The sequence below is a fragment of the Ranitomeya variabilis genome, chromosome 7 (genome assembly GCF_051348905.1).
Source record: "Ranitomeya variabilis isolate aRanVar5 chromosome 7, aRanVar5.hap1, whole genome shotgun sequence".
Taxonomy (NCBI): domain Eukaryota; kingdom Metazoa; phylum Chordata; class Amphibia; order Anura; family Dendrobatidae; genus Ranitomeya; species Ranitomeya variabilis.
The window spans coordinates 236,382,319-236,404,398 of record NC_135238.1 but is presented as its reverse complement, the minus strand read 5'-3'; the positions used below and the strand labels follow the sequence as shown (position 1 = coordinate 236,404,398).

The window sequence follows — 22,080 nt, the reverse complement described above, 5'->3', positions numbered from 1 at the left end:
TGCATTAAAATAAACTTTATTATTATACTATTACATATTTTCAAAATTAGCATACTGACTTATTCAAAAGTCACAGATCATGAAGTGAAAACAAAATAATTTAGTCATAAGCTACAATGGGGGAGGAGGCAGTGTGACATTTCATTTCTCACCATTTTCAAAATTGCTGCTTGCTGTCAGTGAATGGCAACAACTGACAGAAAATCTAAACTTAACATCTACGTATTCAGTTCTCACAGCTGAGGGTTTGCTGCAATTTCATCTGCTCTCCAGGAGCCCTTGTGAACTGCTGCACAGACACATTGAAGCCACGTATGGACAGATGGAGGTCACAGGACGTCAGCGAGCCTCCTCCTAGGGGAAGTCATTGGGGCTGTTCTTTAGCCTCTGATTGGAAACCAAATTGTTTACATTCACTGACAGCAAGGAGAGGTCTTGACAGGAGGTGAAGATGTGCGACATTGAGCCAGAAAGCTACAGAATATTTATTCACATAAACTAGAGCCCCCTGTGGGTATTGTCAGCTGTCATCCCGGCTCTGATGGGACCCACAGCCATCTTGAAAATTGGGGGTCCCCATCTCAAGGCTGCGGTTAATAGAGAGGAGGCCTCATGTACAACTTTCTCCATTGATTTCTATGGGAGTTCTGAAAACAGTTGAACCAGCACTTAAGATATACCCTTATGTTACTGCCATAAAAGGCTGAGATGAGAATAGCCCTTTAAGGCAGCCATAACAATAAGGCACTGATCGGTCAGGCATTTTCGTTCCCCCCTTACATGTGTAGCTTTGATAGTGTACGACCATTATAAGTACAGGCGGATTTACTGCAATGTTTTAGTTTCTAAGTGCCCCCTCCCCCGATGATCACTATCGGATGTATTAAAGGTCCATTACACGGGCGCTAATTGATGGTTACGAGACGATCTGCGCTGGTTTATTCACAATCCTGCATGGGGCAGAATGACGGATGATAGGACGGCTCCTGCCCCGTACAGTCTGCATGCATCCTGTGCATGTGCAGCGCTCAGTGTCTGCATCAGGCACATTTGGCTCAGCTACATCTCGTCCTGCGCAGCTGCGCCTTTATCTTTATGTCTGAGCGCTAAAAGTCAATTTTCCCATTCATCTGATAATAAGGCCTGTTAAGAACCTGCGACGCTTTAATTAGTGCTCATTATGGCATTCATTCAGCTCGGCAATTAAGCCAGGCGGCTGCGAGAATCGTGGCTTCGGACATCACAGCTTTGATGGCGGGAGGTCTGCAATCATTTTCTTCAAAGCTTCGGCGTTCTCCCCATCTGGAGCTGGCGGCCATCTATCGTGGTCTAGACAGAAATGACATGTGGCTGGTTAATACCTGTGATTATCACCTAATAAAACACAGATTACATCCCCCACTGCGACCGGTGGCCATTAACGGGTAATTGCCAACACGGAAAACTACTGTCAGAATGGAGCCACGGACGAGCCTGTGCATCCCCCCCCCCATACTGAGAAAAATGGAGTACTGTACTCCTCTCCGGAGGTCCCATAAAGAAAGAAAGGAGTGGTGGCAACCATGGGGGTCCCAGCATTCAGAGGTAGTACCCATCCTATGAAAAGTGACAACTCAATGTTGGGAATACGCCTTTAATTACATGTGAGACCCTAAAAACTGATTTGTATTCATTACCACTGATCCTCCACTGGGGGGCACCAAAGGACGGAATTTCCACCTCTGATGTTAACCCCTTCATGACCCAGCCTATTTTGGCCTTAAAGGGAACCTGTCACCACGTTTTTGGAAGATGGGATAAAAATAGCGTTAAATAGGGGCAGAGGTGGGCATTACATTAGTGTGTTTGTTATGCGTTTATTACCCACCTAAGTTGCCGAAATACCTTTGCAAAGTCTCCGTTTTCGCCTGTCAATCAGGCTGGTCTGGTCAAAAGGGCGTCTTGTCTTCCCCCAGATTTTGCGTAGTTTTCCGTTGGTGGCGTAGTGGTGTGCGCATGCCTAAAGTCCTGAATCCTCTGCCAGGGGATTTAAAAGAGCGCGCTGTTCGTTTTCATTGGTGATCGGTGGGCGCGGCCATCTTCCTTTGGCCGCGCGTGCGCAGAAGCGGCGCTCTGCTGGCCGCGGCTTCAGGAAAATGGCCGCGGGATGCCGCGCGTGCGCAGATGGATATCGCGGCGGCCATTTTCCTGAAGCCGCGGCCAGCAGAGCGCCGCTTCTGCGCACGCGCGGTCAAAGGAAGATGGCCGCGCCCACCGATCACCAATGAAAACGAACAGCGCGCTCTTTTAAATCCCCTGGCAGAGGATTCGGGACCTTGGGCATGCGCACACCACTACGCCACCAACGGAAAACTACGCAAAATCTGGGGGAAGACAACGCCCTTTTGACCAGACCAGCCTGATTGACAGGCGAAAACGGAGACTTTGCAAAGGTATTTCGGCAACTTAGGTGGGTAATAAACGCATAACAAACACACTAATGTAATGCCCACCTCTGCCCCTATTTAACGCTATTTTTATCCCATCTTCCAAAAACGTGGTGACAGGTTCCCTTTAATGACCTTGCCGTTTTTTGCAATTCTGACCAGTGTCCCTTTATGAGGTAATAACTCAGGAACGCTTCAACGGATCCTAGCGATTCTGAGATTGTTTTTTCGTGACATATTGGGCTTCATGTTAGTGGTAAATTTAGGTCGATAATTTCTGAGTTTATTTGTGAAAAAAAACGGAAATTTGGCAAAAATTTTGAAAATTTCGCAATTTTCACATTTTGAATTTTTATTCTGTTAAACCAGAGAGTTATGTGACACAAAATAGTTAATAAATAACATTTCCCACATGTCTACTTTACATCAGCACAATTTTGGAAACAAATTTTTTTTTTGCTAGGAAGTTATAAGGGTTAAAATTTTACCAGTGATTTCTCATTTTTACAACAAAATTTACAAAACCATTTTTTTTAGGGACCACCTCACATTTGAAGTCATTTTGAGGGTTCTATATGGCTGAAAATACCCAAAAGTGACACCATTCTAAAAACTGCACCCCTCAAGGTGCTCAAAACCACATTCAAGAAGTTTATTAACCCTTCAGGTGTTTCACAGCAGCAGAAGCAACATGGAAGTAAAAAATGAACATTTAACTTTTTAGTCACAAAAATGATCTTTTAGCAACAATTTTTTTATTTTCCCAAGGGTAAAAGGAGAAACTGGACCACGGACGTTGTTGTCCAATTTGTCCTGAGTACGCTGATACCTCATATGTAGGGGTAAACCACTGTTTGGGCGCACGGCAGGGCTCGGAAGGGAAGGAGCGCCATTTGACTTTTTCAATGAAAAATTGGCTCCAATCTTTAGCGGACACCATGTCGCGTTTGGAAAGCCCCTGTGTGCCTAAACATTGGAGCTCCTCCACAAGTGACCCCATTTTGGAAACTAGACCCCCCCAAGGAACTCATCTAGAGGCATAGTGAGCACTTTAAACCCCCAGGTGCTTCACAAATTGATCCGCAAAAATGAAAAAGTACTTTTTTTTCACACAAAATTTCTTTTAGCCTCAATTCTTTCATTTTCACATGGGCAACAGGATAAAATGGATCCTAAAATTTGTTGGGCAATTTCTCCTGAGTATGCCGATACCTCATATGTGGGGGTAAACCACTGTTTGGTTGCATGGCAAGGCTCGGAAGGGGAGGCGTGCCATTTGACTTTTTGAATGGAAAATTAGCTCCAATCGTTAGCGGACACCATGTCGCGTTTGGAGAGCCCCTGTGTGCCTAAACATTGGAGCTCCCCTACAAGTGACCCCATTTTGGAAACTAGACCCCCCAAGGAACTTATCTAGATGCATAGTGAGCACTTATAACCCCCAGGTGCTTCACAGAAGTTTATAACGCAGAGCCGTGAAAATAAAAAAATAATTTTTCTTTCCTCAAAAATGATTTTTAGCCCAGAATTTTTTATTTTCCCAAGGGTAATAGGAGAAATTGGACCGCAAATGTTGTTGTCCAGTTTGTCCTGAGTACGATGATACCCCATATGTGGGGGTAAACCACTGTTTGGGCGCACGGCAGGGCTCGGAAGGGAAGGCACGCCATTTGGCTTTTTGAATGGAAAATTAGCTCCAATCATTAGCGGACACCATGTCGCGTTTGGAGAGCCCCTGTGTGCCTAAACATTGGAGCTCCCGCACAAGTGACCCCATTTTGGAAACTAGACCTCCCAAGGAACTAATCTAGATGTGTGGTGAGCACTTTGAACCCCCAAGTGCTTCACAGAAGTTTATAACGCAGAGCCATGAAAATAAAAAATAATTTTTCTTTTCTCAAAAATGATTTTTTAGCCCACAATTTTTTATTTTCCCAAGGGTAATAGGAGAAATTGGACCCCAAAAGTTGTTTTCCAGTTTCTCCTGAGTACGATGATACCCCATATGTGGGGGTAAACCACTGTTTTGGCACACGTCGGGGTTCGGAAGGGAAGTAGTGACGTTTTGAAATGCAGACTTTGATGGAATGCTCTGCGGGCATCAGGTTGCGTTTGCAGAGCCCCTGATGTGCCTAAACAGTAGGAACTCCCCACAATTGACTCCATTTTGGAAACTAGACCCCCAAGGGAACTTATCTAGATGTGTGGTGAGCACGTTCAACCCCCAAGTGCTTCACAGAAGTTTATAACGCAGAGCCATGAAAATAAAAAATAATTGTTCTTTCCTCAAAAATTATGTTTTAGCAAGTAATTTTTTATTTTTGCAAGGGTAACAGGAGAAATTGGACCCCAACAGTTGTTGCCCAGTTTGTCCTGAGTACGCTGGTACCCCAAATGTTGGGGTAAACCACTGTTTGGGCGCACGTCGGGGCTTGGAAGGGCGGGAGCACCATTTGACTTTTTGAACGCAAGATTGGCTGGAATCAATGGTGGCGCCATGTTGCGTTTGGAGACCCCTGATGTGCCTAAACAGTGGAAACCCCTCAATTCTAACTTCAACACTAACCCCAACACACCCCTAATCCTAATCCCAACTGTAGCCATAACCCTAATCACAACCCTAACCCCAACACACCCCTAACCACAACCCTAACCGCAACACAACCGTAACCCTAATTCCAACCCTAATCCTAACCCTAATCCCAACCGTAACCCTAATCCCAACCCTAACCACAACTGTAACCCCAACACACCCCTAACCCTATCCGTAACCCTAACCACAAGCCTATTCTTAACCCTATTTCCAACCCTAGCCCTAATTCCAACCCTAACCCTAAGGGTATGTGCCCACGTTGCGGATTCGTGTGAGATTTTTCCGCACGATTTTTGAAAAATCTGCAGGTAAAAGGCACTGCGTTTTGCCTGCGGATTTACAGCAGATTTCCAGTGTTTTTTTGTGCGGATTTCACCTGCGGATTCCTATTGAGGAACAGGTGTAAAACGCTGCGGAATCCGCACAAAGAATTGACATGCTGCGGAAAATACAATGCAGCGTTTCTGCACGGAATTTTCCGCACCATGGGCACAGCAGATTTGGTTTTCCTTAGGTGTACATGGTACTGTAAACCTGATGGAAAACTGCTTCGAATTTGCAGCGGCCAATCCGCTGCGGATCCGCGGCCAATCCGCTGCAGATCCGCGGCCAATCCGCTGCCGATCCGCGGCCAATCCGCTGCCGATCCGCGGCCAATCCGCTGCCGATCCGCGGCCAATCCGCTGCCGATCCGCTGCCGATCCGCTGCAGATCCGCGGCCAATCCGCTGCGGATCCGCTGCGGATCCGCTGCGGATCCGCGGCCAATCCGCTGCGGATCCGCGGCCGATCCGCTGCCGATCCGCTGCGGATCCGCGGCCGATCCGCGGCCGATCCACTGCGGATCCGCGGCCGATCCGCTGCCGATCCGCGGCCGATCCGCGGCCGATCCGCGGCCGATCCGCGGCCGATCCGCTCTGTGTGCACATGCCATAACCCTACCCCTAACCCTACCCGTAACCCTAACCCTACCCCTAGTTCTAACCCTAACCCTAGTGGAAAAAGAAAAAAAAATATTTTCTTTATTTTATTATTGTCCCTACCTATGGGGGTGATAAAGGGGGGGGTTTATTTATTATTTTTTTATTTTGATCGCTGTGGTAGAACCTACCACAGCGATCAAAATGTACCTGTAATGAATCTGCCAGCCTGCAGATTCGGCGGGCGTACTGAGCATGCGCCCGCCATCTTGGAAGATGGCGGCGCCCAGGGAGAAGACGGACCGACTTCGGGAGGATCGGTAAGTATGAGGGGGTGGTGGGGGGGTGGATCGGAGCACAGGGGGGGGGATCGGAGGACGGGGGGAGCGGACAGGAGCACGGGGGAGCGGACAGGAGCACGGGGGAGCGAACAGGGGGACGGAGGGGGGTACCTGACAGAACGGAGGACTGGGGAGGAGATTGGGGGCGGTGGGGGGGGCCAGTACATGATTTCCAGCCATGGCAGATGCTATTGCAGCATCGGCCATGGCTGGATTGCAATATTTCACCATTTTCATAGGTGAAATATTGCAAATTGCTCTGATTGGCTGTTGCACTTTCAACAGCCAATCAGAGCGATCGTAGCCACGTGGGGGCAAAGCCACCCCCCCCTAGGCTGAAGTACAACTCCCCCTCTCCCTGCAGATCGAGTAAAATAGGAATTAACCCTTTCACCCGATCTGCAGGGATGCGATCATTCCATGACGCCGCATAGGCGTCATGGGTCGGGAAGGGGTTAAAGGCAATGTCCAGAATTAGACAAATATGGCTGCCGTCTGACAAGTCTATCATAGAAGAAGGCCCACTGGAGTGAATGGGGTCCTGAAAACCGGGGGGGTTGGCAACCTCTGGCACTCCAGCTGCTGAGAAACTACAAGTCTCAACATGTCCTGATGGCCAACTGTGTGATACTATAGAAGAATGCTGGGACTTGTAGTTTTAGCACAGCTGCTGATCTCTGCTGTAAACAGGTGTGGCGCTGTTTTTGAACACATCCTGCAAACCCCTTTAATCTTCAATAGCCTCCATGTAATACGTGATCTCGCACGAACCTGCTTTCTAAAGGTAAAAATATTCACATTTCTGTGAGAAACCACGTAATAGCATCCACGTATCACATGAGACTTTTATAAGACCCCATGTAATAAAACTCAGAGATCTGCATATGGCTCCACGTCCTGTGATACAATAATATATACAACCCAGAATTATATAATAAATGTGACTTCATTCTGCAAGGAAAGATCTCGGAGAATCTCCGGTCTACAGCGCACGTCGCCTACCTGGCACCTCCCAATGGCTGTGGTACAAGCTCTGCCCGGCGTCCACCTTCACGGTCTCTCCAGAGATGAAGGAGGCGGCAGGAGACAGCAGGAAACAAACCATAGGTGAGATCTGCGCAGGAAAGAAGAAGCGGGGACAATTAGGTCTTGTTCACACTAGGTTTTATCGCTTGATGTTACTGTATATACTGGGAAAGCTCGAAACGTAGATGTGAGATGTCGGCTCAGACTGATGTCCAAGGCCATGTTCACATTAAGATTTAAGGTCAGAAAAAGTTCCCGACATGTTATACAGATGCTCAGACAGATTCCTAAAAGAGACCTCCACCAGTCAGAGATCCCTCCCGGAGACCTCCATCAGTCACAGAGATCCCTCCCGGAGACCTCCATCTGTCACAGAGATCCCTCACGGAGGCCTCCATCAGTCACAGAGATCCATCACGGAGGCCTCCATCAGTCACAGAGATCCCTCCCGGAGGCCTCCATCAGTCACAGAGATCCCTCCCGGAGGCCTCCATCAGTCACAGAGATCCCTCCCGGAGGCCTCCATCAGTCACAGAGATCCCTCCCGGAGACCTCCATCAGTCACAGAGATCCCTCCCGGAGACCTCCATCTGTCACAGAGATCCCTCAGGGAGACCTCCATCTGTCACAGAGATCCCTCCCGGAGGCCTCCATCAGTCACAGAGATCCCTCCCGGAGGCCTCCATCAGTCACAGAGATCCCTCCCGGAGGCCTCCATCAGTCACAGAGATCCCTCCCGGAGGCCTCCATCAGTCACAGAGATCCATCACGGAGGCCTCCATCAGTCACAGAGATCCCTCCCGGAGGCCTCCATCAGTCACAGAGATCCCTCCCGGAGGCCTCCATCAGTCACAGAGATCCCTCCCGGAGACCTCCATCAGTCACAGAGATCCCTCCCGGAGACCTCCATCAGTCACAGAGATCCCTCAGGGAGACCTCCATCTGTCACAGAGATCCCTCACGGAGGCCTCCATCAGTCACAGAGATCCATCACGGAGGCCTCCATCAGTCACAGAGATCCCTCCCGGAGGCCTCCATCAGTCACAGAGATCCCTCCCGGAGGCCTCCATCAGTCACAGAGATCCCTCCCGGAGACCTCCATCAGTCACAGAGATCCCTCCCAGAGACCTCCATCAGTCACAGAGATCCCTCACGGAGGCCTCCATCAGTCACAGAGGTCCATCACGGAGGCCTCCATCAGTCACAGAGGTCCATCACGGAGGCCTCCATCAGTCACAGAGGTCCATCACGGAGGCCTCCATCAGTCACAGAGGTCCATCACGGAGGCCTCCATCAGTCACAGAGGTCCATCACGGAGGCCTCCATCAGTCACAGAGGTCCATCACGGAGGCCTCCATCAGTCACAGAGGTCCATCACGGAGGCCTCCATCAGTCACAGAGGTCCATCACGGAGGCCTCCATCAGTCACAGAGGTCCATCACGGAGGCCTCCATCAGTCACAGAGGTCCATCACGGAGGCCTCCATCAGTCACAGAGGTCCATCACGGAGGCCTCCATCAGTCAGAGGTCCATCACGGAGGCCTCCATCAGTCAGAGGTCCATCACGGAGGCCTCCATCAGTCACAGAGGTCCATCACGGAGGCCTCCATCAGTCACAGAGGTCCATCACGGAGGCCTCCATCAGTCACAGAGGTCCATCACGGAGGCCTCCATCAGTCACAGAGGTCCATCACGGAGGCCCCCATCAGTCACAGAGGTCCATCACGGAGGCCTCCATCAGTCACAGTTGTCCATCACAGAGGCCTCCATCAGCCGTGTGCAGGTCCTTCCTCCTATTTGCACCATATTACAGACATGCCAGGAGCTTTTTCAGATTGTTGGGAGATTTAACCCTCGGAGTGACAGACACAGCAGGGAGGCCGCCTTTCAATGGCTCCATCATTAAACAGCTACGATAAAGCCTCCATTACTGACAGGCGGTGGCAGATACATTTTTTTTTACTAGACTTTGTAGGATAAAGAAGCAGAGTCTACAAAACAAATGGATTCATTTTTGCAGCAAGACAGAAACTACAATGGCCCTCGGGACAACAGAGCCCTACGGACACATTCAGCATTTGCATCAGGAGATTTCACCAGTGACCTCAGAGGCTCCCACTGTGGGTGTGCGGCACCAGAAGGACCCGAGCTGAGACCTTAATGTACAGATGAAAGTTGCTCCAACTCAATGATTCCGGCCGGACATCTGAATAATCTGATAATTGGGTCTCAACTCTCCAAAGATTGTCGGGGACACAAGGATTGGGCAGTTCTGATTTCAATGCAAGACCCACATGTTCACTTAAGAGATAAGCTGGGGACAGATGACCCCCCAGAAAGGGGCAGACGTGATGCTCAAAGGGGCGACATGAGTCACCGTAGAGGAAGGGGGATTTAGACGAGCCGCCCAGAAGAGGGGTGGGGAGGACAATCCACGAACCGCCCTGAAGGGGACAGAAGTGACGCCTGAAAGGACTGGGGGTGGGGAAATAGGGACAGACGAGTGTGAGAGGAGACGAACGAGTCGCCCGGAAGGGACAGATGAGCTACCCAGAAGAGACAGATGAGCTACCCAGAAGGGACAGATGAGCTACCCAGAAGGGACAGATGAGCTACCCAGAAGGGACAGATGAGCTACCCAGAAGGGACAGATGAGCTACCCAGAAGGGACAGATGAGCTACCCAGAAGGGACAGATGAGCTACCCAGAAGGGACAGATGAGCTACCCAGAAGGGACAGATGAGCTACCCAGAAGGGACAGATGAGCTACCCAGAAGGGACAGATGAGCTACCCAGAAGGGACAGATGAGCTACCCAGAAGGGACAGATGAGCTACCCAGAAGGGACAGATGAGCTACCCAGAAGGGACAGATGAGCTACCCAGAAGGGACAGATGAGCTACCCAGAAGGGACAGATGAGCTACCCAGAAGGGACAGATGAGCTACCCAGAAGGGACAGATGAGCTACCCAGAAGGGACAGATGAGCTACCCAGAAGGGACAGATGAGCTACCCAGAAGGGACAGATGAGCTACCCAGAAGGGACAGATGAGCTACCCAGAAGGGACAGATGAGCTACCCAGAGGGGACAGATGAGCTACCCAGAAGGGGGAGGCACAGACAAGCATGGCAGCAGCCCTCTCAAACACAGGTCAGGACAACTTAGCTGAGGGTTCTTGTGTCTGGGGATCCAGGAGAGAAAGCTGTTGGAAGAACGCACGGCCGACATCTCTCTTGGGCCTATTCACTTATCTGCCCCAGGGTGGAGGTTTGTTAGTTACTCCAGGCTGTGGCTTCCAGTGTATTACATGGATGACAGGGGAGCAGCAGACCTCGGCCTGGGTAACATCCTACCTCTTCAGGGAGGCCGAGTCTCTTGGCTGGAATTTTAGGGATGTAATTAAAAAACATTGCAGGCCCTCCATCTTTATAATTCTCAACGGCAGTCTTCGAAAAGATGGTTCCCTGCAAAAAAAGAGAGAAGACCGTGAAATGAAACTGAAGAGACAATCTGCAATGTGTAGATGAGATGCACGTACGGGGTACACGTCTCCGGTCCAAGCAGTCGCTGGTATGGTGAGAGTAAAAGTAGCAAACATCCAGATACTTACCGGAGCAACAGAATTTACCCGGACCCCGGAGTGAGCCCACTCAATAGCGAGGCTTTTTGTCAGGTTGTCCACAGCGGCTCGTGCTGCTCCCGTGTGACTGCCGACAGCAAACACAGCAATGAATGGAAGTGCTGAACACAGAGACCACAACCCTACTCATGCTTCGCAAGAAATGGACCATCATGTAAACAGCCTCAATTTATTAAGAGAGTTTTAAGTATTATGCTCCAGAGCAGTATTCACAGTTCAGTTTTAAGCCACTGCAAACAGTCAGCAATATTGTCATCAGACATGCACCTAACAGCTTAATAATAATAATAATAATAATCTTTATTTTTATATAGCGCTAACATATTCCGCAGCGCTTTACAGTTTGCACACATTATCATCGCTGTCCCCGATGGGGCTCACAATCTAAATTCCCTATCAGTATGTCTTTGGAATGTGGGAGGAAACCGGAGTACCCGGAGGAAACTCACGCAAACACGGAGAGTATACAAACTCTTTGCAGATGTTGTCCTGGGTGGGATTAGAACCCAGGACTCCAGCGCTGCAAGGCTGCAGTGCTAACCACTGAGCCACCGTGCTGCCCAACAGCTTAGCAGAGCTCCTACAATGCAGGCTCGGGGGCTACATAACATTAAAGCAAGAGGTGATAAATTATATCTTACGCCATGATGGGAAATCCTCGCCACATGTCTGCTACAATATTCACTATGGCGCCGCCATGTTCTTTCATCCAGGAATTGTACACTAGAGGAGGACACAGACAATCAGACAAGTCTACCACCGGCAGGAGAACAGAGGACATCTGTATGGAACCTTATAATGTACTAAACCCCGTGATATTCATGGCCACTGCCCAATGGCCAAGACTGTTCAGTTCTGGTGCACTGCAGCCCCGTCACGTACTATAGACTCCAGAGCTGCACTCACTATTCTGCTGGTGCAGTCACTGTGTACAGACATTACATTACTGATCCTGAGTTACATCCTGTATTATACTCCAGAGCTGCACTCCCTATTCTGCTGGTGCAGTCACTGTGTACATACATTACTGATCCTGGGTTACATCCTGTATTATACTTCAGAGCTGCACTCACTATTCTGCTGGTGCAGTCACTGTGTACATACATTACATTACTGATCCTGAGTTACATCCTGTATTCTGTTTCAGAGCTGCACTCACTATTCTGCTGGTGCAGTCACTGTGTACATACATTACTGATCCTGAGTTACATCCTGTATTATACTCCAGAGCTGCACTCACTATTCTGCTGGTGGAGTCACTGTGTACATACATTACATTACTGATCCTGAGTTACATCCTGTATTATACTCCAGAGCTGCACTCACTATTCTGCTGGTGCAGTCACTGTGTACATACATTACATTACTGATCCTGAGTTACATCCTGTATTATACTCCAGAGCTGCACTCACTATTCTGCTGGTGCAGTCACTGTGTACATACAGCACATACTGCATTATCCTCCTGACATATTTACCGGCTTTGCAGCAGTAGAAAGTACCGGTCAGGTTGGTCTCCACCACGGCGTTCCATCCTTTAGAATTAATCGCTTCACTTGGACACGGGAATTGACCTCCTCCATTGTTGACTAAGAAGTCGATACGGCTGTAGATGCTCAGTGTGGACTGAACCAGCGATTCTACCTGTTCTCAGAGGATAGCAGATCAGAATGAAAACAAGGAGCCAGCATTGCAGAGGTTAACATGTCTGCACACAAAACCTTATAGTTCTGCTGGAGCTCAATAAAGTATAACTCCTTGTCACGCAGCAACCACATCATCACAGGAAGGGACCGAATCCCAAAAGATCAGCAAACGTTTCTCCTGAAATACTCTGCACAGCAGGCCTGCTGCCGCCGCACTCCCATCATGACCCACATGAAGAAAGAAGCTGTTGGGCGTCCGCTCACCTCCTCCTCTTTGCGGATGTTACACTGCAGCGCTGTCACCATAGACGGGTTTGTGGGGGAGAACTGGGACACCAGGTCATTGGCGGCTTTCTTCAACCTGTCAAGTTTCCGGGAGGCGATCACCACATTGCAACCTGCGAAGCACAAATAAAGGATAAGCATGGATGATTGGAGTTACAGCCGTGGAGCCCCCAATCCCCAGGATCAGCAGCCTGCGAGACCGCTGCAGCCACAAGACAGATCGTCATTGCTTCAGAGGGGATAATATTGCTGGGTGACACAAGGCGAGACACCAGAGAGTGAAGCTAAATGTATCCCCTCCGAGCAGGGGAGAGTAACAGCACGTTACAGCATGGGGAACCCCTGAGGACATGTCTGACACATCCCAAATACTCCCTGCTCCTCCCACTCTCCTGAGATACTCTGTGCTGCTGTGACCCTGCTCCTCCCACTCTCCTGAGATACTCTGTGCTGCTGTGACCCTGCTCCTCCCACTCTCCTGAGATACTCTGTGCTGCTGTGACCCTGCTCCTCCCACTCTCCCGAGATACTCTGTGCTGCTGTGACCCTGCTCCTCCCACTCTCCCGAGATACTCTGTGCTGCTGTGACCCTGCTCCTCCCACTCTCCCGAGATACTCTGTGCTGCTGTGACCCTGCTCCTCCCACTCTCCCGAGATACTCTGTGCTGCTGTGACCCTGCTCCTCCCACTCTCCCGAGATACTGTGCTGCTGTGACCCTGCTCCTCCCACTCTCCCGAGATACTCTGTGCTGCTGTGACCCTGCTCCTCCCACTCTCCCGAGATACTCTGTGCTGCTGTGACCCTGCTCCTCCCACTCTCCCGAGATACTCTGTGCTGCTGTGACCCTGCTCCTCCCACTCTCCTGAGATACTCTGTGCTGCTGTGACCCTGCTCCTCCCACTCTCCTGAGATACTCTGTGCTGCTGTGACCCTGCTCCTCCCACTCTCCTGAGATACTCTGTGCTGCTGTGACCCTGCTCCTCCCACTCTCCCGAGATACTCTGTGCTGCTGTGACCCTGCTCCTCCCACTCTCCCGAGATACTCTGTGCTGCTGTGACCCTGCTCCTCCCACTCTCCCGAGATACTCTGTGCTGCTGTGACCCTGCTCCTCCCACTCTCCTGAGATACTCTGTGCTGCTGTGACCCTGCTCCTCCCACTCTCCTGAGATACTCTGTGCTGCTGTGACCCTGCTCCTCCCACTCTCCTGAGATACTCTGTGCTGCTGTGACCCTGCTCCTCCCACTCTCCCGAGATACTCTGTGCTGCTGTGACCCTGCTCCTCCCACTCTCCTGAAATACTCTGTGCTGCTGTGACCCTGCTCCTCCCACTCTCCTGAGATACTCTGTGCTGCTGGGGGGGGGGGGGGGGGGGGATTACTACACCCTTGTCATAAACAGCCTTGCTACAAAGGTCATTTCTGCATTAGAGACTGTATCCAGTCCAGACAATCCCCTGTGATACAAAGTGAAGACTCCAGACTGATACATTGTAACAAACTATCAGGACAGCATTGAGATTGTCACAGTACACACTGAAGCTGCTACAAGTAGGAAGCTAAAATCACCAGAAACCCTACAGATAATGGGAGAGTGCAGATCTGACGTCTTATACAAGGCCTTGACTACCAGTAAGAGAAGGAAGGTGTAACGTCCACGTCACTCCGATCCTTGGAGGCCACGGCAGGATGTCGTCACTGCACATGTTCTGTGCTGCGGTGATACTGGAGATTGCCCTGAACTTTGCACATCTCAGACACCTCAAGGAGCAGAGCACCGGCCTCCCCCGACCGCCATGCTCCCCTCCATATTATACAGCATACACTTCTCTTACTGGAACACCTCTTTAATCCATGTACACTGGATGCACCAATACATTAAAGGGGTTTCCCACACTATACCATCCACGAGCTGTAAGCTGTAAGGAGAGCCACATACTTAGAGCTATAGCGGCAGTATTCATATAAATAGCGCTTACATCTGGTCTTCTGCGGCTGCAGGGAGAAAATGACATTTTATTGTCCTTGCAGCCGATGGCCTCTAGGGCAGTGTAATCACTCCCTGTACACTGATCGCCTGCACTGCAGCCAGTGTGCAGCGCGTGCTCCTAATCACTGTGACGGGGAGCGACTGAAGCCACGCCCCAGTATACAGAACAGTGACGGTTACTCCTCCCTGTATGGCTGGAAGTGAGCGGCTGCAGGGAGATTATATCTTCGTTTTCTCTCTGCAGCTGCTGCCCACAGTATAGAGGAGCAATGACGGCTACTCCTCCCTGTATGGCTGGAAGCGAGCGGCTGCAGGGAGATTACATCTAGCTCTACCCTCACCCATCCCTTGTAGATTGTGAGCCTTCACGGGCAGGGTCCTCTCTCCTACTGTATCCTCACCCATCCCTTGTAGATTGTGAGCCCTCGCGGGCAGGGTCCTCTCTCCTACTGTACCAGTTATGACTTGTATTGTTCAAGATTATTGTACTTGTTTTTATTATGTACACCCCTCCTCACTTGTAAAGCGACATGGAATAAATGGCGCTATAACAATAAATAATAATAATAATCTTCGTTTTCTCCCTGCAGCTGCTACTCCAGTTCCCTTCCAAGGGACACAAGGCTCCTCTGCATTTCTGAGATAGGACCATCTCTTCCTTGTAAATAACTCTAGGGGAGGTTTTAAGCCAAGTGGGTGTGGTCTACTCCTCATTGACCACGCCCTCTCAGTGCAAAAGACTGGATTTACATACCAGACAGAAGAGGAATTCAGGAGGACGGCATTTACTGCCGGGGAGAACAGGACATAACGGAAAGTGTCAGGGAGAGATAACGAGGTCGGGACCTGGAGGGATGTCTTTTAGGGTGCTTACCCCCCAATCAGTAGTTTGGAGGCAGCGACAATACACTGCGTCCAAAGCGGTGCGATTTCCTGACCGCGGCCATGTACCTTACCATTTTCTTCGGTGAATATTTCCGCGGCGGGGCCTTATACTGAGCCTTGTATTGACCCCTCTCAGGTCAGAGGTCGCGTCATTAGCACAGACGACATGAACGTCCCGTTCTGATCCCAGCAGAGACGCAGCCGAGTGCCGCCACCACTGCTTCTTACTAGGGGCTGAGGACAGACACCGGCGGTGACAGGACCCTACACTGGGGCCAGAAGTAATCCTGGGCCGCCGCCGTGTACGTGGGGACATAAAGGCTGAAGAAACGATATCGCCACTTATAAAGCCGCATAGTGGACAGCCCCTTTAAGAACAACGCTCTGCGCTGGCGGGTGCACCCAGAGAATATTGGTGTCCACGTACCAGGGGCACAATCAGTCCCCACCACCGCAGACACACGAGTGGGGCCGAGGCCTCACAGAGGACACGTCCCGGCCTCCCCTCACCGCGGACACGTCCCGGCCTCCCCTCACCGCGGACACGTCCCGGCCTCCCCTCACAGAGGACACGTCCCGGCCTCCCCTCACCGAGGACACGTCCCGGCCTCCCCTCACCGCGGACACGTCCCGGCCTCCCCTCACCGCGGACACGTCCCGGCCTCCCCTCACCGAGGACACGTCCCGGCCTCCCCTCACCGAGGACACGTCCCGGCCTCCCCTCACCGAGGACACGTCCCGGCCTCCCCTCACCGCGGACACGTCCCGGCCTCCCCTCACCGCGGACACGTCCCGGCCTCCCCTCACCGCGGACACGTCCCGGCCTCCCCTCACCGCGGACACGTCCCGGCCTCCCCTCACAGAGGACACGTCCCGGCCTCCCCTCACAGAGGACACGTCCCGGCCTCCCCTCACCGTGGACACGTCCCGGCCTCCCCTCACCGTGGACACGTCCCGGCCTCCCCTCACCGTGGACACGTCCCGGCCTCCCCTCACCGTGGACACGTTCCGGCCTCCCCTCACCGCGGACACGTCCCGGCCTCCCCTCACCGCGGACACGTCCCGGCCTCCCCTCACCGCAGACACGTCCCGGCCTCCCCTCACCGCGGACACGTCCCGGTCTCCCCTCACCGAGGACACACGAGTGGGGCCTCCCCTCACCGTGGACACGTCCCGGCCTCCCCTCACCGACACATTGTGTCCATTGGTCTCATACACATGTTCCGCACAGCAGCTGAAGAACTACAAATCCCAGCAGAGCACACCGACCTCCCACAGCGCGGTTCCCACTGTGTCGCCAGCATGGCATGCCGGGACTTGTAGTTCTATAGCGAGCTGAGCGGCGCCGGGTCTCTCTGCTGTCACCACGAGGAATACCAGCAATGAAAGTGTTAACAAGAGCCGCTGCACACCGGACCTAGTCCCAGCAGCTCCGCCGCTATGGCCTTCCCGATGCCGGTGCCGCCTCCGGTCACAATGGCGACTTTGTTCTTGAACAGTCCAGGAGAGAACACACCGCGGGCCGCCATGATCGCAGCAATCACGTGACGCTTCCGGATCAGGGGTCACGTCACAGTGTTTCCATGGAGACCAATGCAGCCTTAGCAACTGGTAAAGATGTCCCAGAGCAACCTGTGAGCCGGAAATACATCCCCTAATAATGTACAGGCTACAGCCCATAATATATACACCCATAATATATACACCCCGTAATGGTGCAGGGGCCATAGATGCACCCACAGATCCCCCATAACAGTGCGTCCTCCACAGATCCCCCATAACAGCATGTCATCCACAGATCCCCCATAACAGGGCGTCACCCACAGATCCCCCATAACAGTGCGTCCTCCACAGATCCCCCATAACAGGGCGTCATCCACAGATCCCCCATAACAGTGCGTCCTCCACAGATCCCCCATAACAGTGCGTCCTCCACAGATCCCCCATAACAGTGCATCCTCCACGGATCCCCCATAACAGGGTGTCCTCCACAGATCCCCCATAACAGTGCATCATCCACAGATCCCCCATAACAGTGCATCATCCACAGATCCCCCATAACAGTGCGTCATCCACAGATCCCCCATAACAGTGCATCATCCACAGATCCCCCATAACAGTGCGTCATCCACAGATCCCCCATAACAGTGCATCATCCACAGATCCCCCATAACAGTGCGTCCTCCACAGATCCCCCATAACAGGGCGTCCGCCACAGATCCCCCATAACAGGGCGTCCTCCACAGATCCCCCATAACAGTGCGTCATCCACAGATCCCCCATAACAGTGCATCATCCACACATCCCCATAACAGTGCGTCCTCCACAGATCCCCCATAACAGTGCGTCATCCACAGATCCCCCATAACAGTGTGTCCTCCACAGATCCCCCATAACAGTGCGTCATCCACAGATCCCCATAACAGTGCGTCATCCACAGATCCCCATAACAGTGCGTCCTCCACAGATCCCCCATAACAGGGCGTCCTCCACAGATCCCCCATAACAGGGCGTCCTCCACAGATCCCCCATAACAGGGCGTCATCCACAGATCCCCCATAACAGGGCGTCCTCCACAGATCCCCCATAACAGTGCGTCATCCACAGATCCCCCATAACAGTGCGTCATCCACAGATCCCCCATAACAGTGCGTCATCCACAGATCCCCCATAACAGTGCGTCATCCACAGATCCCCCATAACAGTTCATCATCCACAGATCCCCCATAACTGTGCGTCCTCCACAGATCCCCATAACAGTGCATCATCCACAGATCCCCCATAACAGTGCATCATCCACAGATCCCCCATAATAGTGCGTCCTCCACAGATCCCCTTAACAGTGCATCATCCACAGATCCCCATAACAGCGTGTCATCCACAGATCCCCCATAAGTGCGTCATCCACAGATCCCCCATAACAGTGCGTCCTCCACAGATCCCCCATAACAGTGCGTCCTCCACAGATCTCCCATAACTGTGCGTCATCCACTGATCCCCCATAACAGTGCATCCTCCACAGATCCCCCATAACGGTGCGTCATCCACAGATCCCCCATAACAGTGCGTCATCCACAGATCCCCCATAACAGTGTGTCATCCACAGATCTCCTATAACAGTGCGCCCCCCACAGATCCCCCATAACAGTGCGTCCTCCACAGATCCTCATAACAGTGCATCATCCACAGATCCCCATAACAGTGCATCATCCACAGATCCCCCATAACAGTGCATCATCCACAGATCCCCCATAATAGTGCGTCCTCCACAGATCCCCATAACAGTGCATCATCCACAGATCCCCATAACAGCGCGTCATCCACAGATCCCCCATAAGTGCGTCATCCACAGATCCCCCATAACAGTGCGTCATCCACAGATCCCTCATAACAGTGCGTCCCCCACAGATCCCCCATAACAGTGCGTCATCCACAGATCCCCATAACAGTGCGTCATCCACAAATCTCCCATAAGGGCTTGTTCACACGCTGCGGATTCCATTGTGGAATTTTCCTCAGCGGATTTGATAAATCCGCAGTGCAAAACCGCTGCGGTTTTTACTGCGGATTTATCGCAGTTTCTATTGCGGTTTCCTCTGCGGGTTTTCACCTGCAGATTTCTATTGGAGCAGGTGTAAACCTGCAGCGGAATCTGCACAAAGAATTGACATGCTGCGGAATGTAAACCGCTGCGTTTCCGCGTGTTTTTTTCCGCAGCATGTGCACTGCGGATTTCGTTTCCCATAGGTTTACATTGTACTGTAAACTCATGGGAAACCGCTGCGGACCCGCAGCTGTAGAAACGCTGCGGTTCCGCAGCAAAATCCACAGCGTGTGCACATACCCTAAGGCTACTTTCACACTAGCGTTAACTGCAATACGTCGCAAATGCGTCGTTTTGCCGAAAATACGCATCCAGCAAAAGTTCTTGCTGGATACGTTTTTTCGTCATAGACTAACATTAGCGACGCATTAGCGACGCATTTGCGACGCATTGCAAAACGTCGCGTCCGTTTTGCGACGCTTGGGCGTGTGGTAGCGGACCGTCGGGAGAAAAAAACGTTACATGTAACGTTTTTTGCTCCCGACGGTCCGCTTTTTCCGACCGCACATGCGCGGCCGGAACTCCGCCCCCACCTCCCCGCACTTCCCCGCACCTCACAATGGGGCAGCGGATGCGTGGGAAAAATGCATCCGCTGCCCCCGTTGTGCGGCGGAGACCACGCTAGCGTCGGGAACCTCGGCCCGACGCACAGCGACGGGTTGTTCCCGACGCTAGTGTGAAAGTAGCCTAAGGGTATGTTTCCACGGTAAGTAAACGCTGCGTGATTGACGCTGCAGCGTCACACAAGCAGCGTCCAGATGTTCCAGCATAGTGGAGGGGATTTTATGAAATCCCGTCTCCACTATGCGTGGAAACCCGCACGCGGCGGCCCTGCGACTCCGGACATGCTGCGCGTCTTTTCAGATCGCAGCATGTCCGTACACCTTGCGGGGACGCAGCGTCCCCGCAAGGCATATCACAGGGCCCTATGGCGAGGGGTGCGATGATCCCGGATGTGTACTGTACACATCCGGCACCATCGCGTCCCAGAAAGGGGGCGGGGCTTCGCCGCTGCGGCGATACCGCCGGCCATCCTGAGCGTGGAGACATACCCTAAGGGTATGTGTCCACGTTCAGGATTGCATCAGGATTTGGTCAGGATTTTTCATCAGTATTTGTAGCCAAAACCAGGAGTGGGTGATAAATGCAGAAGTGGTGCAGAGGTTTCTATTATACTTTTCCTCTAATTGTTCCACTCCTGGTTTTGGCTACAAATACTGATGTAAAATACTGACCAAATACTGATGCAATCCTGAATGTGGACACATACCCTTACAGTGCATCCCCCACAGATCCCCATAACTGTGCATCCTCCACAGATCCCCATAACAGTGCGTCATCCACAGATCCCCCATAACAGTGTGTCCCCCACAGATCCGCCATAACTGTGCATCCTCCAGAGATCCCCATAACAGTGCGTCCTCCACAGATCCCCCATAACAGTGCGTCCCCCCCACAGATCCCCCATAACAGTGCATCCTCCACAGATCCCCTATAACAGTGCATCCTCCACAGATCCCCCATAATAGTGCATCCTCCACAGATCCCCCATAACAGTGCATCATCCACAGATCCCCCATAACAGTGCGTCATCCACAGATCCCCCATAAGTGCGTCATCCACAGATCCCCCATAACAGTGCGTCATCCACAGATCCCCCATAACAGTGCGTCATCCACAGATCCCCCATAACAGTGCGTCATCCACAGATCCCCCATAACAGTGCATCATCCACAGATCCCCCATAACAGTGCGTCATCCACAGGTCCCTCATAACAGTGCGTCATCCACAGATCCCCAATAACAGTGCGTCATCCACATATCCCCCATAACAGTGCGTCATCCACATATCCCCCATAACAGTGCGTCATCCACATATCCCCCATAACAGTGCGTCATCCACAGATCCCCCATAACAGTGCGTCATCCACAGATCCCCCATAACAGTGCATCATCCACAGATCAACCATAACAGTGCGTCATCCACATATCCCCCATAACAGTGCGTCATCCACATATCCCCCATAACAGTGCGTCATCCACATATCCCCCATAACAGTGCGTCATCCACATATCCCCCATAACAGTGCGTCCTCCACGGATCCCCATAACAGTGCGTCCTCCACAGATCCCCCATAACAGTGCGTCATCCACAGATCAACCATAATAGTGCGTCATCCACAGATCCCCCATAACAGTGCATCATCCACATATCCCACATAACAGTGCGTCATCCAGAGATCCCCGATAACAGTGCGTCCTCCACAGATCCCCATAACAGTGCGTCCTCCACAGATCCCCATAACAGTGCATCATCCACAGATCCCCCATAACAGTGCGTCATCCAGAGATCCCCGATAACAGTGCGTCCTCCACAGATCCCCCATAACAGGGCGTCCTCCACAGATTCCCCATAACAGGGCGTCCTCCACATATCCCCCATAACAGTGCGTCATCCACAGATCCCCCATAACAGTGCGTCATCCACAGATCCCCCATAACAGTGCGTCATCCACAGATCCCCCATAACAGTGCATCATCCACAGATCCCACATAACAGCGCGTCATCCACAGATCCCCCATAACAGCGCGTCATCCACAGATCCCCATAACAGTGCGTCCTCCACAGATCCCCATAACAGTGCATCCTCCACAGATCCTCCATAATAGTGCGTCCTCCACAGATCCCACATAACAGTGCGTCCTCCACAGATCCCCATAACAGTG

At 51.8% G+C, this 22,080-nt stretch overlaps 1 protein-coding gene across 2 annotated transcripts; it reads right to left on the bottom strand.

The window, feature by feature from the left end:
* Positions 1 to 17,336, bottom strand: PECR (peroxisomal trans-2-enoyl-CoA reductase). 2 transcript variants are annotated; one of them, XM_077273244.1, is made up of 8 exons: positions 17,167 to 17,336; positions 12,855 to 12,988; positions 12,423 to 12,588; positions 11,587 to 11,668; positions 10,916 to 11,012; positions 10,659 to 10,769; positions 7,282 to 7,393; positions 1 to 1,329 (listed from the first exon to the last, which is right to left on the bottom strand). In XM_077273244.1, the coding sequence occupies exons 1-8, from the start codon at positions 17,276 to 17,278 to the stop codon at positions 1,241 to 1,243; spliced, it is 903 nt and encodes a 300-aa protein (XP_077129359.1). In that variant the 5' UTR covers positions 17,279 to 17,336; the 3' UTR covers positions 1 to 1,240. The 2 variants fall into 2 exon arrangements, with proteins under 2 accessions (XP_077129359.1, XP_077129360.1); XM_077273245.1 differs by having other exon boundaries at positions 17,019 to 17,209.
* Between the last annotated feature and the right edge of the window lie 4,744 nt (positions 17,337 to 22,080).